Source organism: Uloborus diversus, chromosome 10 (genome assembly GCF_026930045.1).
Source record: "Uloborus diversus isolate 005 chromosome 10, Udiv.v.3.1, whole genome shotgun sequence".
Taxonomy (NCBI): Eukaryota; Metazoa; Arthropoda; class Arachnida; order Araneae; family Uloboridae; genus Uloborus; species Uloborus diversus.
The window spans coordinates 45,274,139-45,294,924 of NC_072740.1; the positions used below are offsets into that span (position 1 = coordinate 45,274,139).

At 34.2% G+C, this 20,786-nt stretch overlaps 1 protein-coding gene across 1 annotated transcript in view; it reads right to left on the minus strand.

Annotated features, from left to right (window-relative positions):
* The window catches only part of LOC129231839 (constitutive coactivator of PPAR-gamma-like protein 1 homolog), a 107,520-nt gene that overhangs the window by 61,352 nt on the left and 25,382 nt on the right, over positions 1–20,786 (minus strand). The window contains exons 4-6 of the mRNA XM_054866222.1: positions 17,379–17,510; positions 9,601–9,704; positions 2,287–2,398 (exon numbers count right to left, since the gene is read on the minus strand). Of these exons, the coding sequence (XP_054722197.1) occupies positions 2,287–2,398; positions 9,601–9,704; positions 17,379–17,510 (348 nt within the window). The remainder of the gene's footprint in view (positions 1–2,286; positions 2,399–9,600; positions 9,705–17,378; positions 17,511–20,786) is intronic.

Here is a 20,786-nt window from a genome sequence, read left to right on the forward strand (position 1 = left end):
TTCGGCAACCCATACATTTTTCTCCACTTAGCAATGATTTTCAGGACAATATTTTTCATCAAAAAAAAAAAAATATATGAGAATTGTTTCGGCGAACCCTATCCTATGGGTTGTTCCAATGAAGCTGTCCTATTTATTTATGTTTTTTTCTTTTTAACTGAAGAACCATGAAGCATAGTTTTGTATAACCAGGGCCACCGAGAGACAAGGCGTGCACCATGTTAGTTTTGTCACCTTTGCTCCCTCTCATTATGCTAATTTTACTCTATGCACAATACTTTAATTTGAGCCGAGCTCATAGTTTCTGACTAGGCAAACATACCCATTCTGCGGCGTAGTGAAGAGTGTACTGTACTGAATACTTTTTTTTTTTGCATTAATAAAAATGTTTGAAGCGTACATTTCCGATACTCTTAACAAAAGAGATTCATGGATGTTCCTAAATTGTATTTTAAACTTACATTTTCTATTCAAATTTTACAGAAAAATACTTTTTGTCACTATTATTTCAATTGTTCATTTATAATTGCTATTTTAATTTTTTAAAACAATGAAGAGTTTCCCTTTCTCTTCGTTCGTTATCACTAAAATGAAATTGGCGGCTCCACTTCTGAAAAACTGGGGGGTGTAGCACCCCCCCTCTTGGCGACGGCCCTGAAGAGTACATGAAAGAAGTATTATTAACGCATCTATTTCTTGTTGAATAAGTTTTAAATATTTTTTCGTCCCAAAATTTCAAGTTCTAAAGAAAAAAAAAATCTGGAAAAAAAATCCCCCCCCTGTGTGCACCCCTGCTCCATTACATGCTAGCATGTTACGCAATATTTTCATCATTCTCTTCATTCTTGTGAAGTATGCTTTTGGCAATTTTAACTAATAACTTTGCCCTTGACATTATTTCTCTTGACAAAATGTATCTTATGTTAGTTATCACAATAAAGCGCAAAAGGTTATTACAAGAAAATAGCTAAATCACGTTCAGAAAGTACTGTAAACAAACAGATCAGTCAGGAGGAATCAACTCAACAGCTGTTTGCTGCCAACGTCCGAATCAAAAACGGTGCTAACTCTATGAAAAACGGTGCCCTCTAGTGGATGAAGGTGTTAACATACGTAAACACTTTTAACCACTAGAAAATTTACGGTTTTATGTTAGATAACACCTTTATCGTCTAGAATCTCTGGAAATACACAGAATAGGACTTTTAATGCTAGCTTATATGAAGCATAATCATTTAAAACTTTCATCCATCAACAAAACTCGTTTTTAAATGTCAGTTAACACCTTTATCCACTGATCCCTTCAAATGTAAAAGTAATGGACTTGTAAGGATCAAGGGCCCATATATGGGGGAGGGGCAAATGAGGGCTCAAGCCCCCTTTGAAATGAGAACTTCTGTGCTTTTAGTAAGTTTTTCTTTGCAAAAATATAAAAACATTTCTTCTCTAGCAATTAATAAATAAGTTATCAAAAATGTCAAATTTTAATAACTCTTAATCTGTACTGAAATTGGTTTCTATGGGGAAAACATCCAGCTAAACCATGGGGAAATAAAATATCTGAGCCTCCCCCTTAAAATTTTGCATATGGGCACCCTTGGTAAGGATGTGTACAAATCAGAGTTTCCGCTACAGTTCCATTTTTCGCAAAATGTGAAAATACTACCCACATTGCAAAAATGGGACAAGGCATTTTTGTTTTTTTGCTCCAATATAATAAGAAAAGGAAGGAGGAAAGTAGATGCACCATCAGAGAAAGAGATAAGGCACGGTGATATTGACCTTAATCTTATTTATAAATCTTATAACATGTATAAACTCAATTCAGTTCAACAATATTTCATCTTAATGGCATATCCCCCAATAAATGCATTTTTTTTTTTTTTTTGTTTTTGTTTTTGTTTTAAGTGTGCTCTTTCAATACTAAGAACAATTCTGAATTTTTCATTTTAAATTTTTATAAATATTACTTATTGTTCATTTACTTTTTCAAAGATGGCAAGGCTGAATTTTAGCATTTTGCTAAAGACTTTTCCCCAATTTTAGCTTTTTTGCTAAAGAATTTTTGAATTCAGCTTAAAACCTGGTACAAACCCTGTCGTCCTCTTAGTGGACATCTAGTTCCATCTACTGAAACTATTTTAAAACTCTGATCATCTTTGTTATCTTCAGGACAATTTTTTTTCATACTGAGAATCTGCACACCCATCCAAACTTTTGTTATCTTAATTTTTAAAACACCTACGTACATAGATTATTAGGAGTAGAAAATAGTGGATACATTACCTGCAGATTTGTAATCTTCAAATTCTGAATCATCTTCATTAGAAAGCAGATGATAATAAGCTCCACGTTTAGTTTTTCCTAAAACTTGTCGTATGGATTGTAGACTAGACATCTAAAATGATTAACACAAGTAAGCACTCAACATCAACTTTTGAATACCATAATCGGTCAAATTTTATACAAGTGGTTTGCATCTTTTAAAAAGAATGAAAATGTTGATGATTTAAGATATTATCTCGACTATATGCTTTGAGGCATGGGGGCTTTGTTTGAGGACACCTTTCAAAAAATTTGGAGAGTTTTAAAGATTTTGGGACTATACTACAAGCCCTGCACCAATTCTCCCTGAATTTCAACTCCTAAACAGTTTTATCTTTTCCAGTTGTGCTGTTAGTTTCCCTGTAATATGAAATATCAAAAACATTTTTTCACAGCCCTCTGCCATCAGAAGGGGAGGGGTGGGGGCTGCATAAAAAATCTAAATGAAACAGACTAGAATGCATGAAACTTTTTTAATGATTACAGATTTAAGAATTCGAGTATTATAGAAAGTGAAACTAAAAATTTCTTACTCTTTTTCCACCTCTTCCATACCTTAGTGATAATGGTCAGACTTGTAATAGGGGCTTTTGGAAAAAAAAGAACTGATGTGTGCATCCCATGACTTCCTTTTACACCTATTGAATGTTTATTTCCCCATTATTTGCAATTTTAATGCGATTCATTAATTAACTGTCTAAATGTCACCAACAGTGGCCAAATTGAAAAACTTTTTGCCGACCAAAAGACTGGTGATATATCACCAAGTGTCCGCCGAATTATAACACCACTTGAGTTTGCATCGAAATTTACAATTATTTCCCAACAAAAAGGTGCAAAAGACTCCTTTAGAAACACCCGAATGCAACCAAAAGGAGAGGTGCACAACTAGACCCCACTAGGAGTCTACATAACAAATTTCAACTTTCTAGGGCATACCGTTCTTGACTTATGCGACATACATACGCACATACAAACAGACGTCACGAGAAAACTCGTTGTAATTAACACGGGAATCATCAAAATAGATATTTCGGGCGTCTATACATTCTTAGTTATATATGCACGTGTGGTGGGTCAAAAAACCTCACTATTCCTTCAGAGTTGAGCAAAACGGAAATTAAGGTCGACTTTTGAGTGAAAATTTTTTCGCGAATGCAATACTTCCTTCTTCGTATAAGGAAGTATTACATATATATATATATATACACATACATACACACATATATACACACACACACACACATATATACATAAAAATTTAGGGGGATTTAATTTTGGCAAAATTTTAGGGGTATTCAAGATTTTGTTCGACTACAAACAGGTAGTCTGATCATAGTTCGTTACATAACCAAACTGAAAATACATTTTACAGAGTTGTTAGTTTTTGAAAATCTGAATTAGTAGCAGAGGTTCATGAAATACAGTGAAAGCTCAGTCATTTCAGCTGAGGACTGCAGTTTTGTGCTTATTAGCACTCATCAGCTTAGCATAGGAAGTGACTGAGCTGGAGATGTAAAACCTCTTAAAGAAGCCAAGAGTGACAAACAAACTGACTGTTGATTGCTAATAAGAATGAAACTGCAGTCCTCGGCTGAAATGACTGAGCTAGCAGTGTATTTCTGCCTTAGCCCTGGCTATAGGGCAATAACTTACTGAAAGTAGCAGAGAGTTTGTGTATGTCTGGAAGGGGGGGGGAGAGAAAGATGGGACATTTTAGATGATATAATATTTAATTTCTTATATTATTATTTATTATAACAAATTCCTTTTGTTTATTTTTAAAGAAGTATTTAGAACATAACCAAGCACAAAAATAATATTATCAAAATGATTAAATAATTTGATATTATCTGAAATGATTGAAATGTTTCTTAGGATTTATAAAAGAAAAAAAGAGAAAATCTTACAATTTGGGCACTAATTTCTTATTTTATCATTTGTTACAATAAATTCCTTTTTTATTTTTAAAGAAGTATTCAGAACATTACCAAGCACAAAAACAACATTATCTAAATGATTGAATAATACAGATATTATTTCAAATTATTGAAATGTTTCTTAGGATTTATCAAAAAGAGAAAATCTTATGTTTTGGGCATGCTTTTGTAGTGTTATAGGTCAAGGCGGTAGTTTGTAGAAACTACGATTTTTTCGTAGCAGTTGGCAGCTTTGATTTTATGCCTAATAGCATAAACTGCTATGAGATATTTCCTTCAAGTACTTTTAAAGAAAAAGTCAAAACAAAAGAGAAGTAATATTTTTAAATTAATGTATCTATACTAATAATGTAAAGCTAAAGAGCTTGTTTGTTTGAACGTGCTAATCTCCAGAACTACAGGTTCAAATTGAAAAATTCCTTTTGAGCTGAATAGCCCCCATTTATTGAGGAAAGAGTATAATTTACATGTTATTTTAATTAGAAAAAAGTCATTCAATGTTTTTTGTTATTTTTTAGCAGTTTTTAGTACTTTTTACTCTCACAGACCCGGAACCAATTGCACCGAAAAAACAAACATTTTTTGAACTAAAATGTAGGAAATTTAATTTTAATAATAAAAAATTTTTTTTTGCAGATAGAGCAATTTTTGTATTTTTTATGAATTTTTGAAAAAACCTTTATTTTAAATTTTTTCCTGGGTTTAATTTTTTCTAAACTCATTTCGCAAGAAGTACAACAGGGTTCATGCTCAATTTGAATAAAAAATTTCCATGACTTTTTCATGACTTCATAAAATTTTTCATGACCTTGTTTCACGAAGAGAATAGTACTATTTAATGTCAAACTTGCCAATTTTTGGAAATGGGCATTAGAAAACCTTTTAAAAGAGTGCCTTACCTCATTGGAGCACTTATTTGTGACTGAAAACATATCAGTGCATGCAATGCAGAAACTGATAAATTATTTTTATTCGTATTTATCATATAAATTCAAGTAAAGTAAAAATATAGTGAATGCTGTTTCACTGTATGCTGTAAAAATATAATGTCTAAATGTCTAATAAATAAGGCAGAATAGTAATGAATGGGACAAAACTTGAATGAGTCATTAAGTTTCCAATAATAAATTTACTTCATAAAAACATTGCCCTTTGGTGTCAATAGTGCATCTAATCACCCATGTAACTTGACAGTATTCGTTTTTTAAAGTAAAGCCACGTTTTTCAGTAAATTCATTTTTCTAAACCAAATATTTCATCTGGCCACAAGGACCAGTTTTGAGAGCTCTATGTTGGGTGACACTTATTAAAATTCCCCTATTTCTATGTTCTATTGCCTGACTAATGTCTTCCTTTTTTAATGCCATCAACATATTAAGATAAACTGATAAATTTCATAATGAATTTTTTACAAGAAGTTGAAACGAACTCGGGTGCAATCGAATTGAGAAAATCAAGAACGTGCAAGTCTACTACTACAGAATATAAAATGTAAGAAGTGTCGAAAATAATGGTGAATTCAAAATTAGTGATGCCCCAGTAGAAACATCACATTGCAAAAAAAAAGGCAAGCAGATGTTACAGAAGTGGATGAAATTGGATTCCAAACTCTGATTTGCTTTTGGGATTGTTAAATTTATATACAACATTACTAAATCACTCAACATTTCTAGTGCTCATTTAGCTATTGTAACTTTCTTACTTGCAAAGATATTTTTCCATGATTTTTAATGAAAATGTTAATTTTCCATGACTTTTCCAGGTCTGAAATTTGTTTTTCTTTTCCCATGACTTTCCAGGGTTTGCATTACCCGTACGAACCCTGGTACAAAGGCCTCTTTTCTAAAATTTAACTACGTAATGTTAAAAACTTTTCACCTTCTTCAGAAAAAAACTAAGTTTTCAGAAGTATGCAATAGCTTTTTCTTTTCAAGATTTTTTAATGCAAAGTACAGCACGACTTCCAAGCATATCTGAAATTTTAGCACTTTACAATTTACGATGGTCATCACGTCATAGCAACAGATTATGGCCACATGATCCAACTACAGTGCTCGCATTTTTTTTTATTCATTTCGGAATTTTATTCATTTCTCTCCCCCCCCCCAAAACGTTTAGTTGTTATTTAACGTTACATATTTGTGTGCATTTAATTCAATAGAAGCAATCAGTTTTTTTAATCGTTTTCACACTACGGTGAGCAGTTTTTTTTTTTTTTGGGTGCTATTTTAATAAAGTAAAGCGTGCAGTTTTTTGCAGGATCTTTTACACAGAAAAAGTTTGTTAATTACCATCAGAGGTAGATATGCATAGATGGTATAGATAGATAGGCCAGTATTTAAGGAACTTCCAACGGGTGATATTTTTTTGCCGAGTTCAGCCAAAAAAATATCACAACTCCTCAACACTCAAAAAAACTAGTTATAATCTATGTTTCTCTGATTTTTTTGGATCTGAATATTACAATTGGCTCCTCATGTGATACGATTTATAAGAGACAAGAATTTAGGTTTAAAGTTAACTGCCCACAAGATTTTTCTTCACGCCTAAGTAAAAAAGTTTTTACTGGAATAAGCACAAGCAGTTAGAATTAAAAGAATCTGTAACACAATCCCTGCATTCAAACAAGAAATCTCTTTGCGTAGAAATAAGCTTATTGATAATTTTCCCATTAATCTAATCACAAATATTTTTTCAAATATCGCCTTTAATCAACACTACGCATCACAGTAAGTCTTAATGCTCAAGACTAGAAACCATGCAGGTGGGTCACATTTATTGATGAAACACTTGAACAATTTTTTCGGATGACGTATTTACTGGGACTTGATTTCGATATGGAATAATTGATTTTTTTTCTTTCTTTGGTGTTTATGTTATTTTTTGACAATTGGAATGGACATTTTTTATGTGGGCCTGGATTTGATTCGTCTACTCGGAAAATTAGGCAAGATAATGTTTATTTTTTGCATGCGCTGGTATTGGGTCCAGTGGACTACCATTACTGTAGCCATCTGGCTTCTAATGGTATAGACGAAACCCCCAGCTTAATTTTAAGTATAAGCTACCGTTTATTTGTAAGTATTGTAGCAGGTGGTGTGTGTAGCCCAGTGCTGTGATGCTCGGTAAATATTCGGAGCTTATACACTCTTCTCTTAGTTTATTTAAAAATATTTTTGATTTTTCAACCACAGATGGAGTTTCCACTGATGAGTACTGGCTCCATTTATAATTTTTTTGTTTTCCTTTTAATTTTTCATGCTATTGTAATGTATTTTATTTAAACCTTAAACTCTTTTATAAGCTATTCACATGGCTTAACTGTTGGCTGCTTTTGCGCATCTTTAAGCTTCGGATTTGATTTCTTTTGTTACTTTGTATGTATCTAAGTATTTAGTGCGTGTGTGTATATATATATATGATGGTCAGTCAATAAATATGGAGGCAGAGGACATTACACCTAAACTGTGATATTGGGGAAAATGGAGGGGGACCTGAAAAATATATTTTCTGATATGGAAAACATAATTTGCACACATTTCATCCTATAGAGGACGTTTATTGTTTAGAAGGGAAGAGACAAAGTAATGACTGAGCAGCGGACGTGTCCAGTCATACCACTTTGGAAAGCAAAACGTAATGCAGGCACTGAAAGAACAGCAACAGGGTGTTGTGAATTTTTTGATAGCAGAAGGTGTAGGAGGATGTAAAATTCATTGGCCAATGGAAAGAGTTTATAAGGAACACTGGATGTCACGGTCACACAAGAGTTCAGGAGTGGCATAGGCAATTTGGAGAGGGACCCAAGTTGCTTTCAGATGACAAGCGTAGTGATGCTCTTAAGCAAAACTTTTTCAGAAAAGTGGGAAGTCTTGAACCACCCTCCTTATAGTCCAGATTTATCCCCATGTGATTTTCACATCATCTTTGGGGAACTCAAGAAAGCACTTCGAGGACAACAATTACATTTGGACAATGAAGTAAAGGAATGCTTGTGTAACTGGTTTCAGTAGCAGCCAAAGGACTAGAGTGCAGCAGGTATTTGAGAACCATAGAAAAAAGGGAACAAACTGAGGAAAATGAATATTTATTACATAATAGAGTTTTTATAAAGGTGGACAGATACATAAAGGACGTCATCATTCAAAAAACCCACCATCAGCAGCAATGACAGCTTCTATATGCTATCGAAACCAACTGCAGGCAATAATGAGATGAGTCTTCGGAATTTCTGCCATTGTTTCCACAATAACAGCTCTGACAGTTGCAACAGGATTGTGGGAATGACTATAGAAGTCCCTCTCGACTACACCCCACAAATAGCAGTCAATTGGATTGAGATCTGGGAAACTTGAGGGAGGGGGGGGGGGTCAAATGATAGGCCCCCCCATGACAAAATCGTGAAAACTTTTTCATAACCTATCTTGCCTTGTTCTGGCTGTATGGCATGGTACCAAGTCTTGTTGGAACACATATGGCATCCCATGTGCTACAATAGTGATCCAGAATTTAGACAACTCGGTGCATGCAACGGCATTAACTCTGGCACCTCGACCAAAAAAGGAGGAGGCATCACATGTCCTTCACTACATAAAGAACCATCCCTGATGCTGTAAATTTGGTTTGCATAACCGTTAGTACCTCATCAGGGCTTTTACACAGCCAACGGTCATTTTTTGCGATTCACCCTTTGGTTCTGAATGAAATTCTTCTCATCTGAGAAAAAGCAGAGCAGTCCTGGCTCAATGGGATGTGAGATTGTTCAAAAGGTTTTGGCTAGTCAAGCAGTTAACCTTGGCCCCGTCAGACATGAATTGTCCTCTCTGCATCAAGTTTGATTTGTATAGGAGGTCCTCATGAACCACACGTCGGCTAGTGGCCTCATCAACCTGTTGCTCATTAGCGAGTGCCCTCATTGATTTCTCAGGGTCTTCATGGATAGCAGCTTAAATACGACTGACAAATTCTGGTATCTAGAGACTGTCAGAACGTCAACAATATCATTTCCTTTGCAAAACTGCGACCATATCCCCTTTTGCAGCTCCCAATTCTCTCTAAACTTTGCAAACAAATGACCTTCAAGAATGCAGCAATTTCTGAATAGGTGTGCCCTGCAGCTAAGGAGACAATAATGGCATGCCTCTTCATTTCCTGAGTAAGAATAGAGCCTGCCATGTCTATCTACAATGAAAAAATCTATGTTACTATGAAACACATAAAAACGGCTTGTGTATTGCATGTCCTCAAATAGCTGCTGCACTCTGTATATATACACATGTATAAATAAAGTAACTTTTAGCCATGTCTCGTGTCTCCATAATGGTTAAAAACTTACCTCATTTTCATCTGTCTCTGATGCAAATTTGGAACAATCAGCATTTGAATTACCAAGAAGAGGTGGTTTCAAACATTGTTCACTTGCTTGGAAATGGGAAATAGCTACAAAAATCATGTTTAAATTTTATACATAACAGAATTCTAAAACTCAATAAAAACAATTTAATACAAATTTATAAAGAGAACCTCCCCCTTTCCCCAAATGGAGTGGTGTTCAACCGTTTTTGACTGGAGGCAGTGGCGCCGGGATTTGAAAATCAGAGGGGGTGCTCAAAAAGGGAGTTCAAAGAGGGGTGGAAGGGGGGTCATCCGAATGAAGGCGAAATTTTAACTTCATGGAAATGAGCTTTAAATTTTTTGAAAAACAAACATTTGATGGAAAATATCAACTTGTACTTTGGGTTATTGGTATAGGTTACATTCACAGGTAGAAAAAACAGAACATGAACTGTCACAAATTTACTATTGTTTTAAATTGTAAAAGAAGGCCTTGAATCTCAAGCAAAGTTTAATAGATTTGTGGGGCGAAATCTTGGTTTAATACTTTTAAAGCTTTCACTCAAAAAAGTTAACAAAAAATCAATCATGTGATGAAATTATTGGCCACAGTTTCGAAGTTCGGTTTTTCTTTTGACTCTTCTTTGTGGTAGTGCTGGACGATATATAGATATACCGCTGAACACCGGTTTCATAGCCATATCATAAAAACCGGTTTTTTCAAAACCGAACCCATGATATATCACAGCCGGCGATACATCGTAAACGAAACCGATGTCTTCGAATTTCGAATTCACTGACGCTGGAATCGGCTGCACGAAACCGGTTGAATTGCGATCTCTCCGACAGACGTTCGGTTCGACTCGCCTGAAGATCGGCGATTCCCCTCCGAGACCTGCTGATTCGAAGACTACTCTCCCACCCCCCTCTCCACCGCACGATCGCTTCCCACCGCAAAGCGCGAACGGAGGAGTGTCACGTCATCGGTGCATCTGGCATGGACCACGCTTGCGCTGCTTCGAGGGTGGATGGAGGGTGGGAGGGGACATGCCTAATAACGATACCGGTATTTGGTAGCAAGCTTCGTCGTTTCAAATTTCGGAGGATATTCGAAGATTCAAATTTGTCGAAGCTGCTGAAACCGGTTTTTTCACTCGCGAGCTTCACCGAATTTATCACTAATAAGCTTTTATTCGGAACCGTTCATTTGGTTTTCTGGCGCTTTATTCATTTTCTTTTCTCTGTTCTCCTTACTTCGTTGTTATCGTTATTGCTACATATTTTAAAATAATTATTGTTGTTTATTGTTCCTATTGTTCTTTTTTTAACTTTCTTCTTAGTTTATGCTCTTAGACCGTTTGATGCAATTTATATTACTATGAGTTATATATAGTTAAAACTTATTCTGAGAGGGGTACTCACAGGGAGGGGAGGGGGGTATAGCACGACTTGCGCCATCAAAAAACATTTTTGGACCGGGGGAGGGGGAGATAATTTTTTTATTTATTTATTTTTTTTGATTTATTTTTAATCAAAAAATTATTAATTTTGTTCTGTTTACATTTTATTTCATTTATTTATTTAGTTTGTGGGTGGGTGTCATTGGCATAGCACACAGAACTTTTCTAATAAAATAATAATAATAAACCAATAATGTATATAAAAATATTTAAAAAAATAAATGAAATAAAAAGGAGATCTAAAAAATAAAAAGGAAGAGGGTTGAGAAAAAGGGGGGGGGGGAATGGCACCCTTGTATTCTGATGTGATTGGCTGATTGGTATCTGAATAGTATTTTTTAAATTTTAGAAATTGTCTATATAATGCCAAAATCTTTGATGCAAATGATCCCAAGGTGTGTGTTGTAACGCTCTTGTACTGTACCTATAAAGGTTGGGAAATTCTTCAAAACTCGTTTCGAATTGAAAAAAGTAATTAGTATGATCCTGTAAAAAATGAGAGCCTGATTTTGATATGTATTTCATAAAGGTGTGGAGGAGGGATGCCATGATAAGTCCTACTCTATATGTATACAGCTGATAATACCGATATATCGATATATCATGATGTTTGCTTTCTGATATATCGCGATATGCAAATCCAGATATCGTCCAGCCCTACTTTGTGGACATGATAGACGGCACTGTCATTCAGTTTTCAAAGAGGTGTGAAAGTAAGTTTTCAATCTTCTTAAAGCGTAAAACAGAAGCTCTGTTGTACATATAGAAACGGATATAGTTAAAGAGATAGTTATCAATTTAACTACCAGTGGAATCACTTTCATGTCATGTTCAATTGAGTTTAAGTTAGTAAATCTTATGTAGATTAAACAATATAATTTTTTGATTCAGAAATATCTTGCATCATATTATCTTGTAAAATTAATCTATATCAAAAACATCAGGCATGTCAGACAACAAATAAATATGTCAGGCCATAGAGCAAAACAGTGGGGCAACTTGCAATGATTGAAATAATGGGAGATGATTGGGGAATCCGTGCACAAAATTAATCAAGTTTCCAAAATAATGTCTTTTGCATTGCCACTTCTTGGACTACAAGGTTCAAAGATTGGACAAAACAGTGGAACTACAACAAGCAGTTCCATTGCCCTTAGTTTTGCTTGTAAATCTGAAAATGCACTGTCGTATTTGCTGTGAAATCAGTAACACTGCTTCTGCTACTGTTTTTTGGTATTGTCATCTCTAAAATCAAAATTTTATAGCCTTTCTCAGGGATCAATGATAAAATTTCTTTAATTATTAGAAAAAGTTGGGAGAAAAATCAAGTTTTTTTGGTCTATTATTTTTTTCTCTTTTCATCTGCCTCCTTGCAAATAGGGATGTTCAGCACCCCCATAAATATTTAGGGAAGGGGGCTCGAGCACCACAGCACCTCAAAATCTGTGCCCCTGACCAGAGAGTTCTCATATTAAGATGAATCTTGTATGCCGGAACACATGTAAAAGTTAAATATACTTAAATTCTTCAGATAGCATGGGAAAATACAAAAAAGGAAAGAAAATTTTAAATCAGGTATTGTTTTTAAATATTATTTCAGCAAGCTTATTGTATTAATGCGGACTATTTGACCCCATAATAGCAACTGCCGAATGAAGAGGATCCGCTGTTTTGGAAGGGTAGTTAAGAACAAAAGTAAAGGTTTTAGCCAACAATTTCAATGGAGATGGACAATTCTAGCTGGAGAATGCATCACCCTATGAGGCAGGAATTGTTGCAGACAATTTGCAGAAGTAATATTCCAACTTTATACATTTCCAATGGCCGACTAAATCCTGACATGACCGTTATTGAGCATATCTGCAATGCGTTTCAATGTGCTGCTCAGGAAAGATCACCAACTTCACACTAGTAAGAATTTGTGTATTGCCCTGTCGGATTTGTGGAGTAAATTACCTCCAAAATTGCTCAAGACATTAATAAAGCTCATGCTGTTTTGTTCAGTCACTTTTGCGTGATGGTGGGGGGGGGGGGGGGGGGGGCAAGGGAGGCAGTTTCAAATCTGAGCCCCAACTCAGAAAAAAGGAAGTCCTGGCTCTGATGAGATATGCCGATTTAGTGTGTTAAAAATGATCATTTAAACTTTAAAGGCTGTACCAGTATTTGGATATGAAAAAATAGTTTGAAATATACCTTGAAACTAAATTTCAAACATTTACATTGTCAAAACTGAAACTCAAAGTTAAAAAAAAAATCTTTTTCTTTTTAATTGTATGTTGAGTGTTATGGAAGCAGATGCCATCAGATTTCGAAATGCATAAACGCTGACGCTTTCTCTGTCATTCTCGAGCCTTTTCCCCTCCCCACCCACGAAACAAAGTTCCTTTCTTCTTTCTACCTTAGAAAGAACACGCGAGTCAGCAAAAAAAACTGACCGGAAGAATGCAATCATGATCGATCGCTTGATAACGCTCAGTGGCCGGGAAATCGGTAAGGCCTAGAAAGATGAAATTTCTTATACAGGTGTAGTTTTTGCTGAAGTTGTGCACCTCGGGCTTCGATTTTTGATATTTTAATTAGAAAAAAAGTTATTTAATGTTTTATGTGATTTTTAGCACTTTTTAGTACTTTTAACCTCACAGACCCCGAACCAATCGCGCCAGACAAATATTTTCGGTACTATAGTGTCGGAAATTTTATTTTAAATATGATGAACAAAAAAATTTTGATAGAGCAATTTTTGTATTTTTTATGAATTTTTGAAAAAACCTTTAATTTGCATGTTTTCCTGGGTTTTATTTTTTTCTAATATCATCCCGCGAGAAGTATCAAAGCCTCATTTCTGAAATTTAAGTTGGTAATAGTAAAACATTTCGCTCTCTTCAGAAGAAAAAAGTTCTTAAAAATACGCAATAGTTTTTTTTTACAATTTTTTTAATGCTGAAAACATCATGTCCTTTCACGCATCAGTCGAAAAAAGCGTTCTTCAATCTTTTATGCCTGTGACGTCACTACTTGGGTTTCGATTCGATATTTACGATGGAATCTTAATCGCAAGCAATGTTAATCTTTTTTTTTACTATATAGCTTACTTCTACATTTTCTGACGTGATGACCACGTGTTTTTTCGGCAGCGCTTGCTTTTTTTCTTTCCTTTTTTTTGTTTTATTTAGGGATTGCATTTATTTCTTTTTCCATCCCCCCCCCCCCCAAGCTGGACCTTTCGCTGTATCTATATTACGTTACATTTCATAGTTGTGCGCATTAATTCAATAAAAACAGCGAGATTTTTTTTATCTTTGTTAAACGCTACTTTTTGCACACTACGGGGAATTTGAGCTTTTTTTTTTTTGCTCTACTTAAATAAAAAAAAAAGCGGTTTTTTGAGTGTTCTTTGTTTTTATTAGGAAATGGGTGAGGAGGTCAAAATAAATAGAGATGGATAAGAAAATGTAAAGATAGATTGTAAAGGTAGATAGCCGCCGAAGGCGGCAATCTTGGCGTAAAAATGTGAATGGCACAAAAAAAAAAAAGATAAGAGATGGATTGATTAATACTGCTGCCAAATTTATTTAAACAACCGCCAAAGGCGGCAAACTTGAAGTAAAAAGGTAAATGACAAGTTAGCCAAACAGCCGCCGTAGGTGGCTGCTTGCACATTGGGTGTCAATGCCCCCCTCCCTCCCCCTCATACACCATGACTTTGAAAAAACAATGCTTTCACATAAAAGTGGAAGTGCTTTTTGTTATTTTTCGACAAAATTTGCATGAAGAGTACGTCGTTTGTGTCTCCCCCCCCCCCCTCCTTTAAAAATATTCCAAACGACGAAACTGGAGACAGATCTAGAAAATATTTTATTCAAATTATTAATGATATAGATAGATATAGATTGATTGACACCGCCACGAAATTTATTTAAGCAGCCGCCGAAGGCGGCAACATTGGCGTAAAAAAACGAATGATAATACTAATTTATAGAGAAAAACATTGATTAATGTCGTCGCTAAATTGTTTAAGCAGCCGCCGAAGGTGGCACCCCTGGCGTAAAAAAGCGAATGGCGTAAAAAGGCGGACCAGCTGGTCGCCGCAGGCGGCTAGTAAACAATAAACAAGAACTTAAACCTAAAATTAAAAGCAGGAGGTTTTGCCTCGACTAATTAGGAAAAACAAGTTCCAATAATTAGCCTCCCACAGGACAGTACCTGCCAATAACTTAAAATTATCTTACCCTAAGATCTGATGCACCAAAACCAATCCATTAATCAGCATAACGATATTCAATCCAGTTATCAACATAAAAGTCAAATTAAATAAAACAAGTCCGTATCCAAAGAAATCAATCCAAAAACCATGCAAGTCGCCCGTTTCCCACATGCAAAAGAAACATCCACATCTGCGATCCAATCAAATGGTTTGTCACGGTTGTATCATACATTTGTACATTTAAGCTGTTTCAAGAGAAGCGAAATGTTCATCGAAGACTATATTTCAGCAAATGTTTTTTAATCAGATTTTCAGGTTAAGTTATTATTAAAAGGTATATTTTGAGAACAGAAATTTCTTCATTAAAAGCAGAAATAGTATTGCAAATTCGTTTTATTCCGATAGCTTATAGGAAATTTTCAATCGAAAATCCTTCTTCTGCACCTCTCTGTTGTAGATACATTGATGACCTATTATGTATCAATTTTCCAAATTTTTCTGAACTTAGTAAAACTATTTATCATAATTCATTAACACTCAAAAAAACAAGTTTTACTCAAAATAACTTCAATTTCCTGGATATTAACATAAATTGATTCAAATTGTCACACTACAATCTATGATAAAAGGCGTGAATTTAATTTCAAAGTTACCAGCCTACAAGATTTTTCATCCTGCTTAAGTAAATAGGTTTTTATTGGCATAATTGTTTCACAAGCTATCAGTCTAAAAAGAATTTGCAATACTATTTCTGCTTTTAATGAAGAAATTTCTGTTTTCAAAAATATACTTTTTAATAATAACTTCCCTAAAAATCTGATTAAAAACATTTGTTCAAGTATAGCCTTATAGATGAACATTTCGCTTCTCTTGAAACCGTTTAAGTGTGTAAATGTATGATACCACCGTGACAAACCATTTGATTGGATTGCAGATGTGGATGTTTCTTTTGCACGTGGGAAACCGACAACTTGCAGTTTTTGGATTGATTTCTTCAGATATGGACTTGCTTTATTTAATGACTTTTATGTTGATAACTGGATTGAATATCGTTATGCTGATTAATGGATTGGTTTGGTGCATCGGATCTTAAGGTAAGATAATTTAAGTAATAAGCAGGTACTGTCCTGTGGGATAATTATTGGAACGCGTTTTTCTTGATTAGTCAAGGCGAAACCCACTGCTTTTAATTTTAGGTTTAAGCTCTTTATTTTTTGTTTATAGTTTAACATCTGGTGCGTTTAGCACAATGTTACTCTGTATTGCATACACTGGAGCTTAAACACTCTTTGTTGTTGGTAGTTAAATTTTTTGGTCTTTTGACCATATTTATTTAATCCTCCACGGCTGATGAGCTCTGGATTCAACATTTTGTCTTTTTCTGTTAAATTACCGTTTGTATCTTCCTTTTTCTCATCATTTTCCGTATAAATCATTTAAAATTTGTTACTTGGCTTGTATACTTTTTATATTTACTTAGTTTTTGAGTTTTGCTGCGTTATGCATCTATGGGCTTTTGGTGCTTTTAATATAATGACATATATATATATATATACACGAAACATTATCATAAACTGTATTAGTAACCTGGACAATTCAATAAAATTGAACATCACAACTCAGTTCAATATGCGCCACAGGCAGCTCTTTGATGCTGGTAGACAGTAAATTTATTAGCGATATAAAATTGAACGAGAGGACAAAATTTGAAAAATCCTAAAACACCCTGGGGCCACCTCAGGGGTAGGGAAAAAACCATGAGATGTTTCATCGTAAGTGCTGCTGGCGAAATTGCCTAAAAAAGCAGCACTAGTACCCCGACCTGTCACAAATCAAGCAAATTTTGGGATTTTCTTCCAGGGTATCTTGGGATTTTTCAAATTTTTGTTCTTTCTTGTTCAATTTTATAGCTAATAAATAAATAAATATGTGTATATATATATATATAGATATTTATTTATATATATAGGGAGGAATTGCAGAGGCTAAAGATTGAAGGGGAATGAAGGAGAAATGAGGAAGCTGGGACTGAAAATGAAATGAAAACGTTTTAGATCTATAGGAAACAAAAGCGGTGCAAAGCTTTCAATTTTGAGATCAAATTGCAAAACATACCATTAGGGGCAGGAACATTACTAGGTGTAGGAAGGAGAGGCGTTTTTTCAGGTTTGTCATTCCGGGTAGCTTGAATATTATGTTGATCATCTGATTCAAAGAAAAGATTTGTACTTCCTGATGATGATGTAGCTGAAAGAAGCATGATGAATCAAACACCTTTTATAGATTGTGGCAAAAATAAAGAAAAATAATTATCAAATACAACTATATAATATCATTTAATATTTAAGTACATGAAACCAGACTCAATATTTATTACTCGGATTAAATTATAAAGCAACAGAAAATCAAACTTTTCAAGCTTGAAATTTTCGATATATAAAAAAACTGTTCCATCATGGATTGTATGTAGTTGGTAACCATCCCGTTAAGACAAGTCTATCTGAATTAGGAGGAATATAAAAAATTTTATGCGCGTGTTCGGCTCATTTGGATGAGATTAACTTAGAAATTGCTTAGTTTAGAGGCTAACATATATCAGCAAAAGCTGACATCCCTAAAAACTAATAGTTGAATCCATTTCTGCCTGTAAACCGAATGTTTGGCTTTCCATACAATCCATGATCAGACAGTATTCTGGTAACAAAAACATAGAGAGCTATTAAATACATCCAGTTTTAGGTGAATGTATGGTAAGGTGGTACTTTGGCGAATAACTGGTTTTGGAGGACTAATTTGCTTCTTAACGCAGCTTTAAATGATATTTAATGGCAAAAATAGAAAAGGAAACTAAAATCTCATTCTTTTTGTTTAGTGGACAGAGTTAGGATAAGGAGATTTTGATGAAAATTCGAAAATCTTGGTGCCCCAGCCGTTTTCAAAAGTTGCATTAAAATGGTTTAAAAAAAAACAGTGCGATTTAAAATAAATTACAATAAAAAGAACATTAAATACCATATTAAAGTTTAAAATAATACATTAATCGGCCAAGTCTACTTTTTATCTCCAGTCTCACAAAGCAACCTGTTTAGCGCATTGCTGATATATTTTAAATTTTTTGAAACCTTTAATGTTTTTTATGTTTTTAAGGATTAATGATGCTAATTAGGATATTGTGAGACTGATGTCCTTGGTCTATTGGTGACAATTGTTCTTAGTTTAAAGGGCGTTTAATTTATGCTATTGAAACTTTTCTGGTGAAGATTTTTGTAACTATTCCTAATGGAAAGTTTTGAGGGAGATTATTTTTATTTGAAACAGCTGATGCCATTATTCTAAAGGGGATTTTAGGCAATGTTTTTCTTTCCCTAATGTAAAGTTTTATGCATTATTGTCTTTATTTTTATGGACATTTTCAAAAACTGCTGTGCTTAATGGGTGATTTTAATGGGAGTTTGATTTTTTAGATATTTTGAACGGGACCATTGCAGTTATTTACCGACTTAGAAACTGTTGACTTCCTTTTGATGGTTAGTTTAAAGGTTTGATGTTCTCAGTAGGATTTATATCCGAATTAGGATTTGTAGTGAATGCTGCGCTATTTTGGGGGTGTTACCTTTGTTCCCAACATAAGTTTTTGGCAGATATCCTGGAGAATGAAGATAAAAGGGGGAAAATAGAAAAAGTAGGAAAAGAGAGACCAAAAATTAAGAAAAATCAGAGTGTTTTTAGATTTTAAAGAAAAATAGGATCATTATAAGGCCTGAAAACTGCAAAAAAAAAAAAAAAAAAAAAAGGAGGAAAGCTTTTAAAAGGAAAAAGAAAAAGCCAGAATTCCAGCAAAAGTCGGGAAAAAATCTCATTCCTGTATGTTGTGTTATTACAAGGATAAAAATAAAATGAAAAATTTAATCATAAGAACTTAGCTGGATCAGCCAATTATGGCAGTGAAGGTATTCCTGTGTGAAGGTACATATCAGCACCAGGCATTTTTAATTTGGAATTTGTTGAGGAAATAATGAATCACCATGTTAATTTAAATATTTTAAAGGACAATTTTAAACTATTAGCAAAATTTGATTACTGGAATCATCGTTTTTTTAATCAAGGTAAGGATGGCTTTCAACGTTTGTATCAGGAGCCTCTAAATTGTCTACAAGATTTGAAAATATCTCCTCAATCACCAGATTTAAATCCAATTGAATACATTTGGAGAGAACTGGAGGTTAGATTACAAAAATATGACATCAAAACAAAAAGCAAACTTGGAACAGTGGTGTTAGGAGCCCGGTAGAAGAAACTGCGAGACGCATGTTGCAGATTTTTCAGTGGCCTGCAGATAATTTTACCACAGAACAAAAAGAAAAAAAAATTATAAATAAAAGAAAAAAAAAGAAATACGACTCGGCAAAGATCGTTTGGAGATCATTTTTTGACTGAAAAGGCGATGGATGCTTCAGCATTTCAACTAGAAACATAGTCGCCATATTTGGTCCTTCTCAAGATTGAAGTAGATAAGATGCTTAAGTGCCTAAGTTTTCAAAAACAAAGCAGAACTGTATGTTTTATTTAACTGCAAACTGATGAAAATATTTTAAAATGTGGAGTAAAAGTTTTTTTAAATGATTTTCTTGAGAAAAGAAAAAATAAGACTAAAGTTGACAAATAGTGTTGGCTTAAATCAACTCGGATGAAACTAGATAATATTTTTGAATGAGAGTGGCAGTCTTCAGCAAAAAATCAAATATAAGAAGGGCTGAAAGTAATACAGAGCAAAATAAATTCCTTATGGAGCCGAGGAGTTTCGCCATTTTTGAAGATCAACTTCACAAAATGCGGAGCAGTTGGCAACCCTGCAGCCGTCTCATTCTCTCAGACTCTCATTATTTGTTATTCTGGATATCTTTTAAATGATAAATACAGGGCTCCCACTCCAGAAAGGAAATCAAAATAAAGCACTTTAAAAAGCACCTTATTTTTTTCTCCACCCAGAATGTTTTCATAGGGTTCCTGGGAAATCATAAGATTTTCTTGTTTAATGTATTAGCGAGATTTAAATCTGGTTTCCTGGAGATCTCAGTAACAGTGGGCAAATACAAAAAATATAAAGTTTCACTAAATGCAATGAAATATTACGACTATAGACAGGGCCAGATTTACCTATGAGCTAAGCAAGCAATAACTTACGGTTCCCGCTTTTTTGAGAAATGAATTTATAGATCAATGGCTTGAAGGTATTCTGCTGTATAACGTTAACATAACAAAATATAGTAAAAAAGTTTTGAAGTTGGTTAAAGTTCTAAAACGTAAAATTATTTAAAAAAAACTATAATATTACACAGAACCAGGGAAATCCTAAAAAAACACCACCTTGGAAAAGAGGGGTATTTGAGAGATTGCTTGAAAATGCTCAATTAATGCATTTTGGTGAGAAATTCGATGCAAAGTAACTTATTTGAGTTTCGGCTACTGCAGAGAAATTCTGCAAAATGTGGAAGTGTGCGCTTTCCGTAGCAACTCGTAAAA